At 53.7% G+C, this 22,146-nt stretch overlaps 1 protein-coding gene across 4 annotated transcripts in view; it reads left to right on the top strand.

Moving 5' to 3' along the window:
• Window positions 1–4,910: 4,910 nt before the first annotated feature.
• kcnn3 (potassium intermediate/small conductance calcium-activated channel, subfamily N, member 3) overlaps window positions 4,911–22,146 on the top strand; it is a 108,403-nt gene continuing 91,167 nt past the window's right edge. The window contains exons 1-3 of one of the 4 annotated variants that reach the window (XM_070868551.1): window positions 4,911–6,141; window positions 13,791–13,925; window positions 21,069–21,164. In XM_070868551.1, coding sequence (XP_070724652.1) covers window positions 5,422–6,141; window positions 13,791–13,925; window positions 21,069–21,164 — 951 coding nt within the window. In that variant the 5' untranslated portion in view covers window positions 4,911–5,421. Of the gene's footprint in view, window positions 6,142–9,098; window positions 9,323–13,790; window positions 13,926–21,068; window positions 21,165–22,146 lie in introns of those variants that run through there. The other 3 variants (XM_070868552.1, XM_070868555.1, XM_070868553.1) reach the window with 3 other exon arrangements.

Below are 22,146 nucleotides of genomic sequence, written 5' to 3'. Positions count from 1 at the left end.
ACGGGGCTTCCAAGTGTGGTCTGATCCAGGTATATGGAGACCAGAACTGTGCACAGTGCTCCAAGTGTGGTCAAACCCAGGTATATGGAGACCAGAACTGTGCACAGTGCTCCAAGTGTGGTCAAACCCAGGTATATGGAGACCAGAACTGTGCACAGTGCTCCAAGTGTGGTCTAACCCAGGTATATGGAGACCAGAACTGTGCACAGTGCTCCAAGTGTGGTCTAACCCAGGTATATGGAGACCAGAACTGTGCACAGTGCTCCAAGTGTGGTCAAACCCAGGTATATGGAGACCAGAACTGTGCACAGTGCTCCAAGTGTGGTCTAACCCAGGTATATGGAGACCAGAACTGTGCACGGTGCTCCAAGTGTGGTCTAACCCAGGTATATGGAGACCAGAACTGTGCGCAGGGCTCCAAGTGTGGTCAAACCCAGGTATATGGAGACCAGAACTGTGCGCAGGGCTCCAAGTGTGGTCAAACCCAGGTATATGGAGACCAGAACTGTGCGCAGGGCTCCAAGTGTGCGTGTGCTCACTTAGTCTCTCCCTAAGGGTTAAGAAACGATTAGTTTGCGTGCTGATTAATGGGAGTTTGTCGTTTCTTTGTTTGCTGATTCTCTGCGTGATTTATAGCTGAAGCGGAGGGGAAAGGTTCCGTATTGTTTGCAGCAGCTTCGTGCCATTTGCTTATCAATTGTTGCTTTCTCTGAGTATTGTGCGCAGCAGGAAACTGGTGCCTGGGGCTTGGTTCAGTTTGTCGCGCACCCGCCTCTGAGTCACAAGGTCCTGCCTTCGTTGTCCCACTCCAGCACGTGAGCGCATTATGGCGGCGGACACTCCGGTGCTGTGTTGTTGGAGATGTTGTGCCTTGGAGGCATAACACAAGGTGAACTATATAATGTCTTTCATGTCAGTGCTTCACAGCGAATGAAATGGAGTTACTGTGTTGTCTCCTCCAATTCTGCCCTCTTGAGCATCCGCCCGGTTCCCATCGCTCCACCATCGGTGGCCGTGCCTTCAGCCGTCTGGGACCCAGGCTCTGGAACTCCCTCCCTAAACCTCTCCGCCTCTCTCTCCTCCTTTAAGACGCTCTTCAAAAAAACGATCTCTTTGACCCAGCTTTTCGCCACCTGTCCCTGCTATCTCCTTATGTGGCTCGGTGTCAAATTTTGTCTGATTAACGCTCCTGTGATGCACCTTTGCATGATTTACGACGTTGAAGGTGCTATGCAAATGAAAGTTGTTGTTGTTGTTTGGAACTGCGGCAGCCAATTCGTGCACAGCAAGGTTCCATAAACAGCGATGTGATACTGACCAGATCACCTGTTTTTTAGTGAAGTTCTTTCAGGGATAAATATTGGCCCCTGGGCACCGGGGATAACTCCGCTGCTCTTCTTCGAATAGTGCTGCACAATCTTTTGCACCAGAGAGAGCAGACGGCGCCTCAGTTTAACGTCTCATCCGAAGTACCGCCCCTCCGACAGTTCGGCGCTCCCTCAGTACCGCCCCTCCGACAGTGCGGCGCTCCCTCAGTACCGCCCCTCCGACAGTGCGGCGCTCCCTCAGTACTGCCCCTCCGACAGTGCGGCGCTCCCTCAGTACCGCCCCTCCGACAGTGCGGAGCTCCCTCAGTACTGCCTCTCCGACAGTGCGGCTCTCCCTCAGTACTGCTCCTCCGACAGTGCGGCGCTCCCTCAGTACTGCCCCTCCGACAGTGCGGCGCTCCCTCAGTACCGCCCCTCCGACAGTGCGGCGCTCCCTCAGTACCGCCCCTCCGATAGTGCGGCGCTCCCTCAGTACCGCCCCTCCGACAGTGCGCCGCTCCCTCAGTACTGCCCCTCCGACAGTGCGGCGCTCCCTCAGTACCGCCCCTCCGACAGTGCGGCGCTCCCTCAGTACTGCCCCTCCGACAGTGCGGCGCTCCCTCAGTACCGCCCCTCCGATAGTGCGGCGCTCCCTCAGTACCGCCCCTCCGACAGTGCGCCGCTCCCTCAGTACTGCCCCTCCGACAGTGCGGCGCTCCCTCAGTACCGCCCCTCCGACAGTGCGGCGCTCCCTCAGTACTGCCCCTCCGACAGTGCGGCGCTCCCTCAGTACCGCCCCTCCGACAGTGCGACACTCCCTCAGCACTGCCCCTCCGACAGTGCGGCGCTCCCTCAGTACTGCTCCTCCGACAGTGCGGCGCTCCCTCAGTACTGCCCCTCCCTCAGTACCACCCCTCCGACAGTGCGGCGCTCCCTCAGCACTGCCTCTCCGACAGTGCGGCGCTCCCTCAGCACTACACTGAGTGCCTGACTGCATTATATGATCAAATCTCTGGAGTGGGGCTCGAGCCCACAAGCCTCTGACTCAAAGATGTTTGTGCTACCATTTAATTAACATGCAGTAGCAATAAATAAGGACTGTTAAATATATAAGCATTATGTAACTTTTAATAAACACTGGAGTATTATACCCAGTTACGTAAGAAAGTGTTATTTAATACTGTTACACCAGTTACACGGGAGAGTATTATTTACGGGATACTTGCCTTTATTGGCCAGGTGATCGAATATAAGAGCAGGGAGGTTATGCTTGAACTGTATAAAACACCGGTTAGGCCACAGCTGGATTACTGCGTGCAGTTCTGGTCACTACATTACAGGAAAGATGTTATTGCACTACAGAGGGTGCAGAGGAGATTTACCAGGACGTTGCCTGGACTGGCGAATTTTAATGATGAGGAAAGATTGGATAGGCTGGGGTTGTTTTTTTTGGAGCAAAGGAGGCTGAGGGGAGACCTGATTGAGGTATATAAAATGATGAGAGGCCTGGATAGAGTGGATAGGAAGGACCTGTTTCCCTTGGCAGAGGGGTCAACAACCAGGAGGCATAGATTGAAAGTAATTGGGGGGAGGTTTAGAGGGGATTTGAGGGGAAATGTCTTCACCCAGAGGGTGGTGGGGGTCTGGGGGGGAACTCACTGCCTGAAAGGGTGGTAGAGGCAGAAACCCTCACCACATTTAACAAGTACCTGGATGTGCACCTGAAGTGCCGTAACCTACAGGGCTACAGACTGAGAGCGGGAAAGTGGGATTAGGCTGGGTGGCTCTTGGTCGGTAGCATGGTGGGCCGAAATGGCCTCCTTCTGTGCCGTGGATTTCCCGGATTCTACGATTAACGCACAGGAGTGTCACACCCAGTCGCTCAGGAATGCTATTTAACATCTGGAAACCTGGTTCATGCTGGACAGATGTTGTGCTTTGAGTCTGCCAGATGGGAAGGAAGGCAATCAAAGTCAGTTCTCCCAGCTGGGGCTCAGTGGGCAGCACACTCACCTCGGAGTCAGGTTGTGACACAAAAATCTAGGCTGACACTCCAGTGCAGTACTGAGGGAGTGCCGCACTGTCGGAGGGGCAGTACTGAGGGAGCACGGCACTGTCGGATGGGCAGTACTGAGGGAGCGCCGCACAGTCGGAGGGGCAGTGCTGAGGGAGTGCCACACAGTCGGAGGGGCAGTGCTGAGGGAGCGCCGCACAGTCGGAGGGGCAGTGCTGAGGGAGTGCAGCACTGTTGGAGGGGCAGTAGGAGGGAGCGCCGCACTGTCGGAGGGGTAGGGCTGAGGGAGCGCCGCACAGTCGGAGGGGCAGGGCTGAGGGAGCGCCGCACTGTCGGAGGGGTAGGGCTGAGGGAGCGCCGCACTGTCAGAGGGGCAGTACTGAGGGAGCACCGCACAGTCGGAGGGGCAGTGCTGAGGGAGCGCCGCACAGTCGGAGGGGCAGTAGGAGGGAGTGCCGCACAGTCGGAGGGGCAGTACTGAGGGAGTGCCGCACAGTCGGAGGGGCAGTACTGAGGGAGTGCCGCACAGTCGGAGGGGCAGTACTGAGGGAGCGCCGCACCGTCGGAGGGGCAGTACTGAGGGAGCGCTGCACTGTCGGAGGGGCAGTACTGAGGGAGCGCCGCACAGTCGGAGGGGCAGTGCTGAGGGAGCGCCGCACTGTCGGAGGGGCAGTGCTGAGGGAGCGCCGCACTGTCGGAGGGGCAGTACTGAGGGAGCGCCGCACTGTCAGAGCTGCCGTCTTTCGGATGAGGTTAAACCGAGGCCCCGTTTGCTCTCTCAGGAGGACCTAAAAGATCCCATGGCACTATTTCGAAGAAGAGCATGGGAGTTATCCCCGGTGCCGTGAGGCCAATATTTATCCCTCAATCAACTTAACAAAAACCAGATTATCTGCTCATTGTCACAATGCTGTTGTGGGAGCTTGCTGTGCACAAATTGAACTGCTGCGTTTACCACATTCCAACAGTGACCACACTCCAATAAATACTTCATTGGCTGTAAAGCGGTTTGAGATGACCGGTGGTCGTGAACGGCGCTATATAAATGCAAGCCTTTCTTCAAAAAAAAGTTATAATGAACTATTAGAGAAAATCAACTGATGCCCTTGGCTGGAGAGATTTGAAACAATTTTGACTGCAGGTACAAAGATTTTTATATATAGCCTCAAAGCAACTAAAATAAAAATTAAACAGATTTGCAGCACAGAAAGAAAGCCTTGCATTTATATTGCATTTGAGAAAGCAGTTCTCAAACTTGGAGCAAACTTTGTGCAGAGAATGCAAAGAAAAGTTTGCAGAGACCACAACTCCCGGCATGCCAAGGGGCGCATGCCCAGACCGCCTGCAAGGCTGGAGGACTACACGTCCCAGGGTGCCGCGGGGCTGGTGGGCGTGGCCGGCGGCAGCCAATGGGCGGGTGGGGAGGCGGGGCGCTGGGACAAAAGGAGGAGACGGCCAGAGAGCGAGAGACAGAGGCTGCTGGAGCCCTGCTGGGATGGACGGGGGCAGCAGGAGCAGGAGGAGGAGAAGAGGTCTGGCTGGCTGAGGGCAGGGCAGGGATGGGCAGCAGCGACAGGTCCTGAGCTCCCTTTGGCCAGTGGTCACTTGTGGGCAGAGGTGGGTGGGAGCTAGGGCAAGAGGGAAGAGCCAGCCCCCATGGCAGGTGTGCAGACACCTGTCCCAGCAGGACGCAGCAACTGAGGCTACTGGGAGGAGTTGTGGGTAAGAGGGAGGGTGAGGTAGGACTCATCTGAAGGTGGATTAAGGAGGTCTACCTGAGAGGGAAGAGAGGGAGAGGGGAGCTCCTCCAAGGAACATCTCATCTGAAGCTGGATCAGGGAGGTCTACCTCTGAGAGGGGAGGAGCCCTGCTGCGAGGAACATCTCAGTTGGGATCATCTGGTGGATGGGGGAGGTCTATCTCTGAGAGGGGAGGAGCTCACCTCCGAGGGACATCCCAGCCGGGATCATCCGGTGGATCGGGGAGGTCTATCTCTGAGAGGGGAGGAGCTCGCTTCCGAGGGAACATCAGTTGGGATCTCCCAAGTTGGAGATCTCCACCGGGGAAGGACTTAGACTGCTCCACGTTGGGGGAAGGACGATGGATAGCAGTCAGCACGGCCACTGCCATGACTCCGGGGTGGGAGACCTGGCCGAGGACATTGTCAGGTGCAAGTGTCCTGCCTCAACAGGTGGAGGGGAGGTCCAGCAGCAACAGCATTGCCACCAGCAGCTCCTGTCCAACCTGCTCAACACTTCATCGCCAGCCTTCAGGAAGATCTCGGCCACCTCCAGCCTGGGCAACGTGCACCAGCTAGCCTCTTCCAGGCCGGGCAGCCAAGCGCACCTGGATGACCACCTGTCCGGGGCAACGGCTGGCAAGCACAGGCAAGCGAGCCCTCTGGTCCACCGGAGAGACAGCAACCCGTTCACCGAGATCGCCATGAGTAGCTGCAAGTACAACGGAGGGGTGGTCAAGCCCCTAAGCAGCCTGGGCACCTCCAGGAGAAATCTCGTCGACCAGGAGCCCGACTCGCAAGCCCTGCAGCTATTCGGCTGCAGCAACGCGCCCGAGATAGTCATCTCCTGCAAAGAGGACCATCAGCACCATCTCTTGCACCCTCTGCACCACGCCGCCGGCGCCCCCAACTCCCGCAAGGGCACCAAGAGAAAAAATCAGAATGTTGGCTATAAGCTGGGCCACCGACGGTGCCTGTTCGAGAAGAGGAAGCGGCTGAGCGACTATGCCTTGATCTTCGGCATGTTTGGCATCGTTGTCATGGTAATTGAGACCGAGCTGTCTTGGGGGATCTACAGCAAGGTGGGTTGCTTCTCGGTTGCATTCTCTCTTAAAGAACCTGCATTTCGGCAGTGCACTGTCTGAATTTTCAGCGAACGGTACAAGCCATTCGGCCCATCGAATCTGTGCGGGCTCTGTGAAAGAGCGACCCAATTCACTCCCACTCCCCCACCCTCTCCCCTGTATCCCTGCAACAACAACAACAAAAAAAACCCCTTCAAGTATTTAATGATCTCCCTTGTGAAAGTTACTGTAAAATCTGCTCTCACCGCCCTGTGTGGATCACACAAACACCTCGCTGCTTAAAGACACGAGTCATCCTGATCGCCTCCGGTTCTTGCTGAATAAGCCTTGTTTTAAAGGTGCTGTCGATCGAGGGATCAATATTGGCCCCAGGTCACCGGGGAGAACTCCCCCCTCCCCTTATTCTTCTTCGAAATAGTGTCCCTGGGATCTTTTACGTCCACCCATAGGATTTAATTTTTTTTTGGGAGGGGGGCAGTGTTTTTTTTGGTAATAGAGTGAATAATATTCCCAGTCTTCCATCACACTTAGCACCAACATGTTGCATTTCTGCGCGGTGCTTTCGCTCGGTATCCGCCCATTGCAAAGACGTTTCTATCTATCTGTGTCGTCCCCCCCCCCCTTCCCTTGTATCAATAGCAAGGGGTGTGAAATGATGTGTTGTATCTTAAAGCTTACCCCTCCATCCCCACACCGCCCCCCGCGACCCCACCTTGGACTGTGTTACGAGCTGTGCTTATTATTATCTGGGGAGGAAGGGGGAAAGGGGGCATGGGAGGGGGTGGAGGAGGAATTGAAGGCTTCCCTCCTGGGTACGAATGCCCCACAGCCTTGCCCAGGGGTGTGTGGAATGGCACTGACCGTGGTAAGCATAACCCACACGTTGTCAAGCGAGATGGAGCGAACTGCTCCAGTTAAAATCTAATACCCCTCTCTCTCTCTCTCTCCACCCAACCCCTTCCCCCCCCCACGGGATATAGAACAGAAGTGCAGTTAAATGATAGCCACACATTTTTTTTGTGACTTGCTGTTAAAATAAGTTGTACTTTTTTTTTAATGGAAATTCAAGAGAGGATTTCTCGGCTCCCAAAACAGAGGAGGGATTTGCCTGTTTCTGGGCAGGTGCTGCTTTAAATAACGCGAGGGCTTTCAGACTGTGATGGACCAGGTCAGATGTCAGTGTTAGACAGGGGAGAGAATGGGGCAGGGAAGGGTCAGACTGGGTTGGTTAGTCAGTGCCAATTGACCTGTTGCTCTGTTTATATGCTATATATACACACACACACACTATATATATATATATATATATATATATATATTGCTGTTTGTGTGATTTGCAGGCCAGTTCAGTCCTCCACGTCTGTCAGATGCCAGTAGTCTGACTGATGCTAATTTGAGAATGGCAGAGCCTCACACAGCCCCAGCTGCTGTGAAGACATTCATCTTTGAGGACTCCCAGTGCACAGGGCGCGCAGGCAACTGGCTCACACACTTCACATTTCCTGATTAACAAGTGATTAACAACAGATTACATGGGTACTCTCCATTTTCTCTCACTCTGTCTCCCATTCACTCCTCTGTCTCCAGTCCTGCACTCCCTCTGTCTTGCTCCAGCTCCTGTCTCTCACTATCTCTCCTGTATTTCCCGTTTTCTGTGCCCTGACTCCCTTTTTCTCTCATAATATGTTTCCCTCTTTCTGATTCTCTTTTTCTCCCCGTCTTTCTCTCTCTTTTTTATTTCTTTGTGTTTCTCTCTTTCTGTCTGTCTCTCCCTCTCTCGTTCTGTTTCCTCTCCCCCTCTCGTCTGTTTCTCTGTGTTTGTCTCTCTCTCTCTTTTATGTCTGTCCATCTCTTTCTCTCTCATATATATATTTCTATCTCCCCCTGTTTCTGTCTCTCTTTCTGTCTCTCATTATTTCTGTCTGTCTCTCTGGTGATATATTTCTCTCTCCCCCCCCCCCCCCCCCCCCCGTCTCTCTTTCTGTCGCTCCCTTTTTCTGTCTGTCTGTCTCGCTATCTCTCTCTGGAGATATATTTTTCTTTCTCCCTCTGTCTCTCTTTCTGTCTTTCTCTTTGTCTGTCTTTCTCTCACTATCTCTCTCTCTCTGGAGATATATTTATCTCTCTCTGTTTCTGTCTCTCTTTTTCTATCTGTCTCTATTACTCTGGATATACATATATATATCTCCCTCTGTCTGTCTTTCTGTCTCTCACTATTTCTGTCTGTGTCTGTCTGTCTGTCTCTCTCTCTCTCTCTTATATATATATATATATATATACAAATACACACATATATATATATATATATATTTCTCTCTCTCTCCCTCTGTATCTCTTTCTGTCTCTCACTATTTCTGTCTGTGTCTGTCTGTCTGTCTGTCTCTCTCTCTCTCTCTTATATATATATATATACAAATACACACATATATATATATATATTTCTCTCTCTCTCCCTCTGTATCTCTTTCTGTCTCTCACTATTTCTGTCTGTCTGTCTGTCTCTCTCTCATAATATTTCTCTCTCTCCCCCTCTGTCTCTCACTATTTCTGTCTGTCTGTCTCTCTCTCTCTATCTCTCTCCCTCTGTCTCTTTTTCTGTCTCTCACTATTTCTGTCTGTCTGTCTGTCTCTCTCTCATAATATTTCTCTCTCTCCCCCTCTGTCTCTCACTATTTCTGTCTGTCTGTCTCTCTCTCTCTATCTCTCTCCCTCTGTCTCTTTTTCTGTCTCTCACTATTTCTGTCTGTCTGTCTCTCTCTGGAGATATGTTCCTCTCTCTCTCTCCTTTTCTGTCTCTCTTTTTCTGTCTGTTTCTGTCTGTCTCTCTCTCTCTCTGGCGGATATATTTATCTCCCTCTGTCTCCCTTTTTCTGACTGTCGTTCTCGCTATCTCTCTCCCTCTCCCTCGCTCTCTTTCTCTCAGCTGCTTTGCTCTCTCCAGATTGTGACCAACACATAACCATTAACACCCTGAAGCAGCGAGTTGAAATGCTGGGAAAGCAGAAATGCCACTTGCACCCAATCTATCTTGTAGGACAGAAATTGCTCAAAATGAGAAGAATTTTATTGAAAGACCGGGAAACGTTTAGCGTAGATTGCTACACCATCCAGATCCCTGGAAAGCGATTCCAGCAGCAGTTCACACATACAAAGCCAGAGCTGGATTAACAACTTTTGGGTATGTGGTCATCCAGAGACTTTGTGTATTTAGAATTGATACTCTAGATTATGCCCTGTTACAGTTAACCTAATATCGACATTCTCCGTTTTAACCCGAGACAGACAGAAAGAGAGACAGAAAAAGGAGAAAAAAAGAGAGACAGTTTAACCTGAGAGGGAGAGCGAGACGGAAAGAGATAGAGAGGGAGAAAGAGACAGAAACAGAGAGAGAGACAGAAACAGAGAGAGAAACAGAGAGATAGTTTAACCTGAGAAGGAGAGATGAAAACAGATAGAGAGAGAGAGAGAGGGGGAGAGAAACAGATAGAGAGAGAGGCGGGGAGAGAGAGAGACTGAAACAGAGAGAGAGAGAGAGACAGAGACAGTTTAACCTGAGAGGGAGAGAGAGAGATGGAACAAAATAGAGAGAGAGGGAGAGAGAGATGAAAGGAGAAAGAGAGACAATTTAACCTGAGAGAGAGAGACGAAAAGAGATAGAGAAGGAGAGAGAGACAGAAAGAGAGACAGAAATAGATAGATAGAGAGGGAGAGAAAGACAAAAACAGAGCGAGAAAGAGAGAGATATAGTTTGACCTGAGCGGGAGAGAAACACAGAGAGGGAAAGAGAGAGAGTTTAACCAGAGAGAGAGTAAGACAGAGAGAGGGAAAGAGAGAGAGAGAGAGTTTAACCAGAGAAAGAGTGAGACAGACAGAGAGAGAGAGAGAAACAGAGTGGGAAAGAGAGCGAGGCAGTTTAACCAGAGAGAGACAGTCAGAGAGAGAGCGCGAGGGGTAAAATGTGTCTTGGGCGGAGGGGCAGAACGGGTGGTATCGGATCGCTCGCCCGTTACACGGTGTGCTTGATATTCGGTGAACTTCTAGGCCGGAGAGTTTAGCCTGCTAGCAGCCAGCGCACTTGCAGTAAAATAACACAGCCCACTAAAAGTGAGATAGCAGAAAATTGCGTCCAACCCCAAAGTAATGCTTTGCCCCCTTTTACTCGTCAGCAGAAGTTACTTCCCCGCAGAGTGACGGAGAAGGAAGGAGGCCCACAAGCCTGTGGCGCCATTCAATGAGATCATGGCCGGTCCTGTATCTTAACTCCACACACTGGTTTGATTCCATAATCCTTAATACCCTTGCACAACAAAAATTGATCGATCTCGCTCACTCCTGGGGTGGTCATCATGGGCCCCCTGAGTTTTTCCGCTCCTGTATGATGCACTCCTCCTGCACCGGAAGATCTGCAAACTCTCCAGGAGATAAAAAGCAGCAGGGACTATTACCATATTGCTGTGTGTGGGAGCTTGCTGTGCGCAAATTGAGCTGCCGCGTTTCCTACAACAGTAACCACACTCCAAAAAAAATACTTCATTGGCTGTAAAGCACTCTGGGATGCCCTGAGGTTGAGAAAGGCGCTCTAGAAATGCAAGTCATTCTTTATTTTTTTTACAACAATGCACATTTATACACTGCCTTTAATTTCGTAAAATGTCCCAAGACGCTTCATAGGAGGGCAGTCAGACAAAATATAGAACCCGAGCCAAAGAAGGAGATATTAAATCAGTTGACTAAAAGCTTGGTCAAAGAGGTCGGTTTTAAGGAGCGACTTAAAGGTGGAGAGAGGCGGAGAGGTTTCGGGAGGGAGTCCCAGAGCGTGGGGCCCAGGCAGCTGAAGGCACGGCCGCCAATGGTGGAGCGATTATAATCAGAAATACACGAGAGGTCCGAATTGGAGGAGCTCAGAGATCTCGGAGCATTGTAGTGCTTGAGGAGGTCACAGAGATAGGGAGGGGTATAGGGACTGGAGGAGGTTACAGAGATAGGCAGGGGTGTAGGGGCTGGAGGAGGTTACAGAGATAGGGAGGGGTGTAGGGGCTGGAGCAGGTTACAGAGATAGGGAGTTGTGTAGGGGCTGGAGGGAGGTTACAGAGATATGGAGGGGTGTAGGGGCTGGAGGAGGCTACAGAGATAGGGAGGGGTGTAGGGGCTGGAGGAGGCTACAGAGATAGGGAGGGGTGTAGGGGCTGGAGGAGGTTACAGAGATAGGGAGGGGTGTAGGGGCTGGAGGAGGTTACAGAGATAGGGAGGGGTGTAGGGGCTGCAGGAGGTTACAGAGATAGGGAGGGGTGCAGGGGCTGGAGGAGGTTACAGAGATAGGGAGGGGTGTAGGGGCTGGAGGAGGTTACAGAGATAGGGAGGGGTGTAGGGGCTCTAGGAGGTTACACAGCTAAGGAGGGTGGAGTGGGACAGATGGGGGAAGAATCCACCATACAATAATCAGGCAGAGATTCTGGAATGAGTGGGACTGAGGGGCTGAACAGCCTGATCCAGCTCCTGATTCTCTCACGTTGGGTTGCAATATTAGACTGCGAACCAGCTGTCCAGATCAGGGTGCATATTCGTGGAGTCTTCCCTTCCTGCCAGCTCTCCCTGTCGTCACGGAGTGCTCGCAAGAGATGAAATGGATCGGATTGAGCCAGTGGGGCCAGCACTCGGTACTGCGTGTTCTCGGGCAGCAAGGTCAGGTGTCCTTCTAAAGATAACGTCTTGGGCCAGACAGCCGGGGAGGTGAGGCGTGCCTGGCTGGGGAACAGCTGGAATGGGTGGGAGCGACCTCTAAACTATCTGACAGTGGAATGTGAAGAATTCGGTAAGGAGGGTGTCCTTGGCGGTCTTTCAGCACGTGTCTGAGAACATCAAGTAATGGGGACTCGGGGAGAGGCATGGCGGGGGAGACAGACTCCTACACAGTGGGCTTTACAAAAAATAAAGAGAAGACTTGCATTTCTATAGCACCTCAGGAAGTCCCAAAGCGCTTTACAGCCAATGAAGTACTTTGGGAGTGTGGTCACGGCTGTAATATGGGAAACGCGGCAGCTCAATTTGCGCACAGCAAGCTCCCACACACAGCGATGTGATAATGACTCAGAGCATCTGTTTTTTTTAGTGATATTGGTTGAGGGATAAATATTGGCCCCAGGACACCGGGGAGAACTCTTCCTCCATGTAGTGCCCGTGGGATCTTTTACATTCAGCTGACAGGGGAGACGCCCCTCAGTTTAGCTTCTCATCCGACAGTGCGGTGCTCCCTCAGTACCGCCCCTCCGACAGTGTGGTGCTCCCTCAGTACCGACCCTCCGACAGTGTGGTGCTCCCTCAGTACCGCCCCTCCGACAGTGTGGTGCTCCCTCAGTACCGACCCTCCGACAGTGTGGTGCTCCCTCAGTACCGCCCCTCCGACAGTGCGGCACTCCCTCACTACTGCCCCTCCGACAGTGCGGCACTCCCTCAGTACTGCCCCTCCGACAGTGCAGCATGCTGTCTGTACTGCCCCTCCAACAGTGCGGCGCTCCCTCAGCACTGCCCCTCCGACAGTGCAGCGCTCCCTCAGCACTGCCCCTCCGACAGTGCGGCGCTCCCTCAGCACTGCCCCTCCGACAGTGCGGCGCTCCCTCAGCACTGTCCCTCCGACAGTGCGGCGCTCCCTCAGCACTGCCCCTCCGACAGTGCGGCGCTCCCTCAGCACTGCCCCTCCGACAGTGCGGCGCTCCCTCAGCACTGCCCCTCCGACAGTGCGGCGCTCCCTCAGCACTGCCCCTCCGACAGTGCGGCGCTCCCTTAGTACTGCCCCTCCGACAGTGCGGCGCTCCCTCAGCACTGCCCCTCCGACAGTGCGGCGCTCCCTTAGTACCGTCCCTCCGACAGTGCGGCGCTCCCTCAGCACTGCCCCTCCGACAGTGCGGCGTTCCCTCAGCACTGCCCCTCCGACAGTGCGGCACTCCCTCAGTACCGCCCCTCCGACAGTGCGGCGCTCCCTCAGTACCGTCCCTCCGACAGTGCGGCGCTCCCTCAGCACTGCCCCTCCGACAGTGCGGCACTCCCTCAGCACCGCCCCTCCGACAGTGCGGCACTCCCTCAGCACCGCCCCTCCGACAGTGCGGCGCTCCCTCAGCACCGCCCCTCCGACAGTGCGGCGCTCCCTCAGCACCGCCCCTCCGACAGTGCGGCGCTCCCTCAGTACTGCCCCTCCGACAGTGCGGCGCTCCCTCAGTACTGCCCCTCCGACAGTGCGGCGCTCCCTCAGCACCGCCCCTCCGACAGTGCGGCGCTCCCTCAGTACTGCCCCTCCGACAGTGCGGCGCTCCCTCAGCACCGCCCCTCCGACAGTGCGGCGCTCCCTCAGCACCGCCCCTCCGACAGTGCGGCGCTCCCTCAGCACCGCCCCTCCGACAGTGCGGCGCTCCCTCAGTACTGCCCCTCCGACAGTGCGGCACTCCCTCAGTACCGCCCCTCCGACAGTGCGGCGCTCCCTCAGTACTGCCCCTCCGACAGTGCGGCGCTCCCTCAGTGAAACACAGTCTGGCTCTGAGCTCCCCCCGCCCTGCTCCATGTCGCTCAGCGCTGCTTTGCTTTTTAAGAGTCTTTCTTTTTCCACAATAAACATCTGAACTAATTTGATCAGAGCAGAGCTTTTTCTTTTGAAGGAAACTCCTGATCTGGAGATTAAGTCCGTGCACACGTCAGCCCTTGCAGACACAGCGGACCGGAATCAATCACAGCCGACTTCACTGGGCACAGCTGTACGCCGCTCCCAGGAGCACTGTGCACATCTGGGCAATGTAGGTATTGTAGGGAGCATCGACATAACACGTTACATAAAGCACTGGCTGCACACGGCCCGGCAGTGGTCTGGGATTATATTAGGGACGCACATGTAACCCTGCACTTCTCAGTTGTTAGTAAAATCTCCTGGACGAGTTTGCGAGTCACCAGAGGCCAAGTGATTCCCCCGTGAGGATTAATCTCTTCATCTCGCAGAATGGGTGTTGTACATTTCCGACCTCAAAAAACAGAGAGGCTCGTCGTAATTGTCAACTCTCTTTCCCATTCTCTCTCTCTCCCTCTGTCTCTCTCTCTCTCTCTCTATCCCTCTGTCACTGTGAATGGTATCTTTCTCTCTCTTTCCCATTCTCTCTCTCTCCCTCTGTCTCTCTCTCTCTCTCTCTGTCTCTCTCTCTCTATCCCTCTGTCACTGTGAATGGTATCACACTCTCCTTCTGTCTCTCTCTCTCTCTCTAACCCTCTCTCTCTCCCTCTCTCTCTCTCTCCCTCTGTCACTGTGAATGGTATCACACTCTCCTTCTGTCTGTCTCTCTCTCTCTAACCCTCTCTCTCTCCCTCTGTCTCTCTCTCTCTCCCTCTGTCACTGTGAATGGTATCACACTCTTTGTCCCATTCTCTCTCCGTCTCTCGCTCTCTCTAACCCTCTCTCTCTCTCCCTCTGTCTCTCTCTCTCTCCCTCTGTCACTGTGAATGGTATCACACTCTTTGTCCCATTCTCTCTCCCTCTGTCTCTCTCTCTCTCTCTAACCCTCTCTCTCTCTCTCCCTCTGTCTCTCTCTCTCCCTCTGTCACTGTGAATGGTATCACACTCTCTTTCCCGTTCTCTCTCCCTCTGTCTCTCTCTCTCTCTCCCTCTCTCTCTCCCTCTGTCACTGTGAATGGTATCACTATCTCTTTCTCACTGTGTCTCTTTCTCTGTCACTATCTGTGTGTGACATCACTCTCATTCTCACTTTCCTATTCTCTCTCTCCCCCACTTGTATATCATGTATAAAAATGCTTTAATATAGACATATATCTCGTTTTCTCCCCTACTTTTCCCTTTTTTAACCTTGCTGGTTGTCCCCAATGGTTTTCGTTACTCTTTGTCTCGGTGATTTACTTGGTTATTACCTGGAGGGTGTGAGTCTGGGTGGGGTAGAGGAACAAAGGGATCTCGGATACAAATACACAAATCACTGAAAGTTGCGACATAGGTTGGCAAGGCCATAAAAAAGCAAACCAAGAACTAGGGTTTATTTCTAGAGGTACACCTGTATCGAACCTTGGTTGGACCACACTTTGAGCACTGCGTACAGTTCTGGTCGCCATATTATAAAAAGGATACAGAGGCACTGGAGAGGGTGCAGAGAAGATTTACAAGGATGATACCAGAGATGCGAGGGTATACATATCATAAGAACATAAGAAAGAGGTGCAGGAATAGTCCATACGGGCCCTCGAGCCTGCTCCGCCATTCAGTAAGATCATGGCTGATCATCGATCTCAATATCAGGAAAGGATGAACAGGCTGGGTCTCTTTTCTCTTAAAAAGAGAAGGCTGAGGGGTGACCTAATAGAGGTCTTTAAAATGATGAAAGGTTTTGAGAGTGGATACAGAGAGAGTGTTTCCACTTGTGGGGAAGAGTATAACTAGAGGCCATCGATATCAGATCGTCACCCAGAAATCCAACGGGGAATTCAGGAGAAACTTCTTTACCCAGAGAGCGGTGAGAATGTGGAACTCGCTGCCACAGGGAGGGGTTGAGGCGAATAGTATCGATGTATTTAAGGGGAACCTGGATAAACACATGGGGGAGAAGGGAACAGAGGGTTATGCTGATAGAGTTAGATGAGGAAAGACGGGAGGAGGCGCGAGTGGAGCATAAACGCCGGCATGGACTGGTTGGGCCGAATAGCCTGTGTCTGTGCCGTATAGCCGATATAATCCTGTGTAATAGTGGACATAAGAGACGGGTGTAAATGTACAGCTGATCCATCTGGGGAAGAAATTAAGTTGTTGCGTCTCTATAGCGCCTTTCATGACCTCAGAACCACCCAAAGCGCTTCACAGCCAATGAAGTACTTTTTTTGGAGTAGAATTGTTGTAATGTGAGAAAGGTAGCAGCTAATTTGCGCAGTACTGAGGGAGCTCCGCACTGTTGGAGGGGCAGTACTGAGGGAGCGCCGCACTGTCGGAGGGGCAGTACTGAGGGAGCGCCGCACTGTCGGAGGGGCAGTACTGAGGGAGCGCCGCACTGTCGGAGGGGCAGTACTGAGGGAGCGCCGCACTGTCGGAGGGGCAGTACTGAGGGAGCGCCGCACTGTCGGAGGGGCGATACTGAGGGAGCGCCGCACTGTCGGAGGGGTGGTACTGAGGGAGCGCCGCACTGTCGGAGGGGCGATACTGAGGGAGCGCCGCACTGTCGGAGGGGCGGTACTGAGGGAGCGCCGCACTGTCGGAGGGGCAGTACTGAGGGAGCGCCGCACTGTCGGAGGGGCAGTACTGAGGGAGCGCCGCACTGTCAGAGGAGCGGTACTGAGGGAGCGCCGCACTGTCGGAGGGGCAGTACTGAGGGAGCGCCGCACTGTCGGAGGGGCAGTACTGAGGGAGCGCCGCACTGCCGGAGGGGCAGTACTGAGGGAGCGCCGCACTGCCGGAGGGGTGGTACTGAGGGAGCGCCGCACTGCCGGAGGGACGGTACTGAGGGAGCGCCGCACTGTCGGAGGGGCGGTACTGAGGGAGCGCTGCACTGTCGGAGGGGCGGTACTGAGGGAGCGCCGCACTGTCGGAGGGGCGGTACTGAGGGAGCGCCGCACTGTCGGAGGGGCAGTACTGAGGGAGCGCCGCACTGTCGGAGGGGCAGTACTGAGGGAGCGCCGCACTGTAGGAGGGGCAGTACTGAGGGAGCGCCACACTGTCAGAGGAACGGTACTGAGGGAGCACTGCACTGCCGGAGGGGCAGTACTGAGGGAGCGCTGCACTGTCAAAGGAGCTGCCTTTTGGATCAGATGTTAATCCAAGGCCCCATCTGCCACCTCAGATGGATGTAGAAGAGTCCATGGCAACAATTGGAAGAAGAGCAGGGAGAGTTCTCGTGGGGTCCTGCGTCAATATTTATCCCTCAACCAACATCACTAAAAACAGATTAACTGGTCACTCGTCCCCTTGTTGTTTGTGGGAGCTTGCTGTGCCATTATGTGCCAGAGTAGTCTGTCATATGCGGAGCACTTTGAGAGGTGATTAAGGTTTGATTTCAATGCAGGTACTTAGTTATTTGGCCGGATAGAATTATTATATTGTGCTTCCCGTGGGATCTGTTGGGCAGGAAATAGGTTTTAATAATAAACTGTTTACGCAGGAAAGGTCTCTGGGTGGAATGTTGTATAATTCAGCTTCCTGCTGTGGAGAAAGAGGAATCGTTCATTGCTTAGTCAGTCAGCCGCCTACTCACGGGTTCAGGATTGTGCAGTGAGTAGGCACGGTGGGTGGGTGGGTGGGGGTTGGGATATCAGGGTGGGCCAGGCAAGGATTGGGGTGGTGGTCAGGTGAGGGGTTGTGGGGAGGGATCACAGTTGGAAGGTGCAAGGCATGCACCTGCGAGCATGCTCACGGGTTGGCAGAGCTGTTGCATTGTGAGTGGCTGAGCCAGTCACGTGATGTTCACAAGACTCAATAAAACCCCGGCCAGTTGGGTTCGGGGGATCCACGATGGGGCAGGTGGTTGTGAGCCTGGTGGACGAACTGGTAATGTGTCACCATATCATCATAGGCAGTCCCTCGGGATCGAGGAAGACTTGCTTCCACTCTAAAAGTGAGTCCTTAGGTGGCTGAACAGTCCAATACGAGAGCCACAGTCCCTGTCACAGGTGGGACAGACAGTGGTTGAGGGAAGGGGAGGGTGGGACTGGTTTGCCGCACGCTCCTTCCGCTGCCTGCGCTTGGTTTCTGCACGCTCTCGGCGACGAGACTCGAGGTGCTCAGCGCCCCTCCCGGATGCACTTCCTCCACTTAGGGCGGACTGGTCTTTGGCCAGGGACCCCCAGGGTGTGGGTGTGTGACTGTTAAACATTTTGCTAATAGTTCTTAATAACAATGTGTTGCTATGAATTCTGAAGCTAAGAACACATCAAGCACATGCATTACAGAAGGATTGGGGAGCGGGTCGGGAAGTGGACCTGAGTCCATGATCAGATCAGCCATGATCTCATTAAATGGCAGAGCGGGCTCGAGGGGCCGAATGGCCTACTCATGCTCCTATTTCTTATGTTCTTATGATTGGAGTTGAGGAAGGGATCAAGGTGTCAGAGTTGGAGGGAGGGGTCAGGGTCAGTGGGAGGGGGGGGTTTGTAACGACCGGGGTCAGTGGAGAGTTCACGGTTGGGGGTCAAGGGGTATGGAGAGAAAGCCGGAATGGGGTACTGAAGTTGCATGGTCAGCCATGATCATACTGAATGGCGGTGCAGGCTCGAAGGGCCGAATGGCCTGCTCCTGCACCTATTTTCTATGTTTCTATGGGACGTGATCGAGGTGGGGGATAGTACGGGACCCCCGACAGTCTCCGCCCACCAGACCTCCCCGCCTGCCCCCGCATTCCTGCCCGGTGCCATCTCGCACCCCCTCTCCGGCTCACCTCTCAGCCCGGTTGCGTTGACTTTTGTCGTCGTTTCCTGTTCTGCCCGGTGGGGGAAGACCCTGACTGAGGCCCGGTGTGTGTGTGTGTGTGTGTGTGTGTGTGTATGTGTGCGCGCTCGGCGAGCTGATCTCAGGACGATGGGGACAGAGAGGACGGTTTACGTGAATGCAGCTTGTGTTTATCGGAAGTCGATGGGCTGGTTATGGATCAATAATTCCAAAGCGCTTGATTCCTAATTAGACTGATTCTGAACAGCAAACTGCCTGGTTCAAACAAATGGCATCTACCCACCACTCACAGACCATCATGCCTGTCACATCCCGTTCCTCCCGGGATCTGTCGCCTCGCTGTTTAATCCTTTCCGTTTGTTAATTCCTGCAGTGAGGTCCCTTGGGTGTTTTGCTGCATCAAGGAAGTTAATATCTCCCGTTATCTAATGAGAGAGATTTTGTTCTCTCCTTTCTCTTTCCCTCCCTGTAATGTATTTGCTTCCTGGCTTCTTTGCTTAAGAATTCGCAGCAACACGTTGCTATTAAGAACTAGTTGGTTTATTAGCAAAAGGTTTAACAATCACACGTCGCAGTACCGGTTCATCCACCGGGCTCACAACCACCTGCCCCATCCCCCGAACCCAACTGGCTGGGGTTTTATTGAGTCTTGTGAACATCATGTGACTGGCTAAGCCCCTCCCAAACCAACAGTTCAACCAACCCGTGAGCATCCTCACAGGTGCATACATTACCCCTCCCCCCCTCCCCTACAACCCCTACACCCCAGCTGGACTGCGTGTGGATTCTACAACGAAGAAAAGACTTTCGGCAAGTTTGGGTCAGTGAAACTGAAGGACGTCCTTGCTCAATTGATCTGTTTTTAGGAGAGTCCACGAGAGGGGAGAGTGCACACGGGCAGTGGGAGAAGATTATATGAGTAGGAGAATGTAATGTAAGCACCTGTTGAGTTGCGAGGGGCTTAGCCAGTCACATGATGTTCACAAGACTCAATAAAACCCCAGCCAGTTGGGTTCGGGGGGATCCACGATGGGGCAGGTGGTTGTGAGCCCGGTGGATGAACCGGTAATGTGTAGTGTGATTGTTAAACCTTTGTTCATGAACCAACTCGTTCTCAATAGCAATGTGTTGCTGTGAATTCTTAAGCAAAGAACCCATGAAGCAAATACACTACATCTGAAACTAAGAAAGTGTACACGGGCTGTGGGAGGAGACTATATTAGCGGGAGAGTGTACACAGGCTGTGAGAGGAGACTATATTAGCGGGAGAGTGTACACGGGCTGTGGGAGGAGACTATATTAGCGGGAGAGTGTACACGGACTGTGGGAGGAGATTATAATAGTAGGAGAATATACACGGGCTGTGGGAGGAGATTATATTAGCGAGAGAGTGTACACGGGCTGTGGGAGGAGATTATAATAGCGGGAGAATGTACACGGGCTGTGGGAGGAGATTATATTAGCGGGAGAATGTACACGGGCTGTGGGAGGAGACTATATTAGCGAGAGAGTGTACACGGGCTGTGGGAGGAGATTACATTAGCGGAAGAGTGTACACGGGCTGTGGGAGGAGACTATATTAGCGGGAGAGTGTACACGGGCTGTGGGAGGAGATTATATTAGCGGGAGAGTGTACACAGGCTGTGAGAGGAGACTATATTTGGGAGAGTGTACACGGGCTGTGGGAGGAGACTATATTAGCGGGAGAGTGTACACGGGCTGTGGGAGGAGACTATATTAGCGAGAGAGTGTACACGGGCTGTGGGAGGAGATTACATTAGCGGGAGAGTGTACACGGGCTGTGGGAGGAGATTACATTAGCGGCAGAGTGTACACGGGCTGTGGGAGGAGATTATAATAGCGGGAGAATGTACACGGGCTGTGGGAGGAGATTATATTAGCGGAAGAATGTACATGGGCTGTGGGAGGAGACTATATTAGCGAGAGAGTGTACACGGGCTGTGGGAGGAGATTACATTAGCGGGAGACTACACTGGCTGTGAGAGGAGACTATATTAGCGGGAGAGTGTACACGGGCTGTGGGAGGAGACTATATTAGCGGGAGAGTGTACACGGGCTGTGGGAGGAGACTATATTAGCGGGAGGGTGTACACGGGCTGTGGGAGGAGATTATATTAGCGGGAGAGTGTACACGGGCTGTGGGAGGAGATTATATTAGCGGGAGAGTGTACACGGGCTGTGGGAGGAGATTATATTAGCGGGAGGGTGTACACGGGTTGTGGGAGGAGATTACATTAGCGGGAGAGTGTACACGGGCTGTGGGAGGAGACTATATTAGCGGGAGAGTGTACACGGGCTGTGGGAGGAGACTATATTAGCGGGAGAGTGTACACGGGCTGTGGGAGGAGACTATATTAGCGGGAGAGTGTACACGGGCTGTGGGAAGGGTGTGTTGAGGAGACAACTAGTCTTTTCTCGTCATGTGCTGTGGATCGATCTGATCGGGCTGGTCTGCCAATGCTGGTGATATTTTTGTATTTTATCTGTCTTTCAGGGCTCCATGTACTCGCTCGCCCTGAAATGCCTTATCAGTCTGTCCACGTTGATCTTGCTGGGGCTCATCATCGCCTACCACGCCAGGGAGGTCCAGGTACACAATCTTTCCCACCTATCAGCACTGCCGACGGAAGATACGCTTTGCGTCAAACACATTCTCCGTTTCTGCTCACTACCCCAGGATCATCCTGCAATGCAAAGATAACTCCCAGTTTCTCTTCTCCATTGCAAACCGTCTTCTTAAACCCCTCTCCCATGCCTCCTCCACTCTCGCCTCCGACAACAAGTGTGAGGAGCTCAAGGAATTCTTTGTCTCAAAGATTGAGACCATCCGATCAGCTGCCTCTGCCACTTGCCTTCCTTCCCCGAGCCCACAGGGCCCAATCTCCCTCAGGTTCCCCGCTGTCCTAGCCCTGACCTCACATCTTTCTCCAGTTTCGCTCCGATCCCCCCTCATGCTCTCGCCTGTCCCTGAGACCCACTTCCTGCTCTCTCGACCCTATTCCCACTAAACTGCTGAACACCCAACTTCCCTTCCTCAGTGCTGCCCCTCCGACAGTGCAGCGCTCCCTCAGTACCGCCCCTCCGACAGTGCGGCGCTCCCTCAGTACCGCCCCTCCGACAGTGCGGCGCTCCCTCAGTACCGCCCCTCCGACAGTGCGGCGCTCCCTCAGTACCGCCCCTCCGACAGTGCGGCGCTCCCTCAGTACCGCCCCTCCGACAGTGCGGCGCTCCCTCAGTACCGCCCCTCCGACAGTGCGGCGCTCCCTCAGTACCGCCCCTCCGACAGTGCGGCGCTCCCTCAGTACTGCCCCTCCGACAGTGCGGCACTCCCTCAGCGCTGCCCCTCCGACAGTGCGGCGCTCCCTCAGCGCTGCCCCTCCGACAGTGCGGCGCTCCCTCAGTACTGCCCCTCCGACAGTGCGGCACTCCCTCAGCGCTGCCCCTCCGACAGTGCGGCACTCCCTCAGTACTGCCCCTCCGACAGTGCGGCGCTCCCTCAGTACTGCCCCTCCGACAGTGCGGCGCTCCCTCAGTACTGCCCCTCCGACAGTGCGGCGCTCCCTCAGTACCGC

The sequence above is a fragment of the Pristiophorus japonicus genome, chromosome 30 (assembly GCF_044704955.1).
Source record: "Pristiophorus japonicus isolate sPriJap1 chromosome 30, sPriJap1.hap1, whole genome shotgun sequence".
NCBI classification, from domain to species: Eukaryota; Metazoa; Chordata; class Chondrichthyes; family Pristiophoridae; genus Pristiophorus; species Pristiophorus japonicus.
The sequence above is the reverse complement of the archived record's forward strand: the minus strand, read 5'-3'. Positions and strand labels throughout refer to the sequence as shown.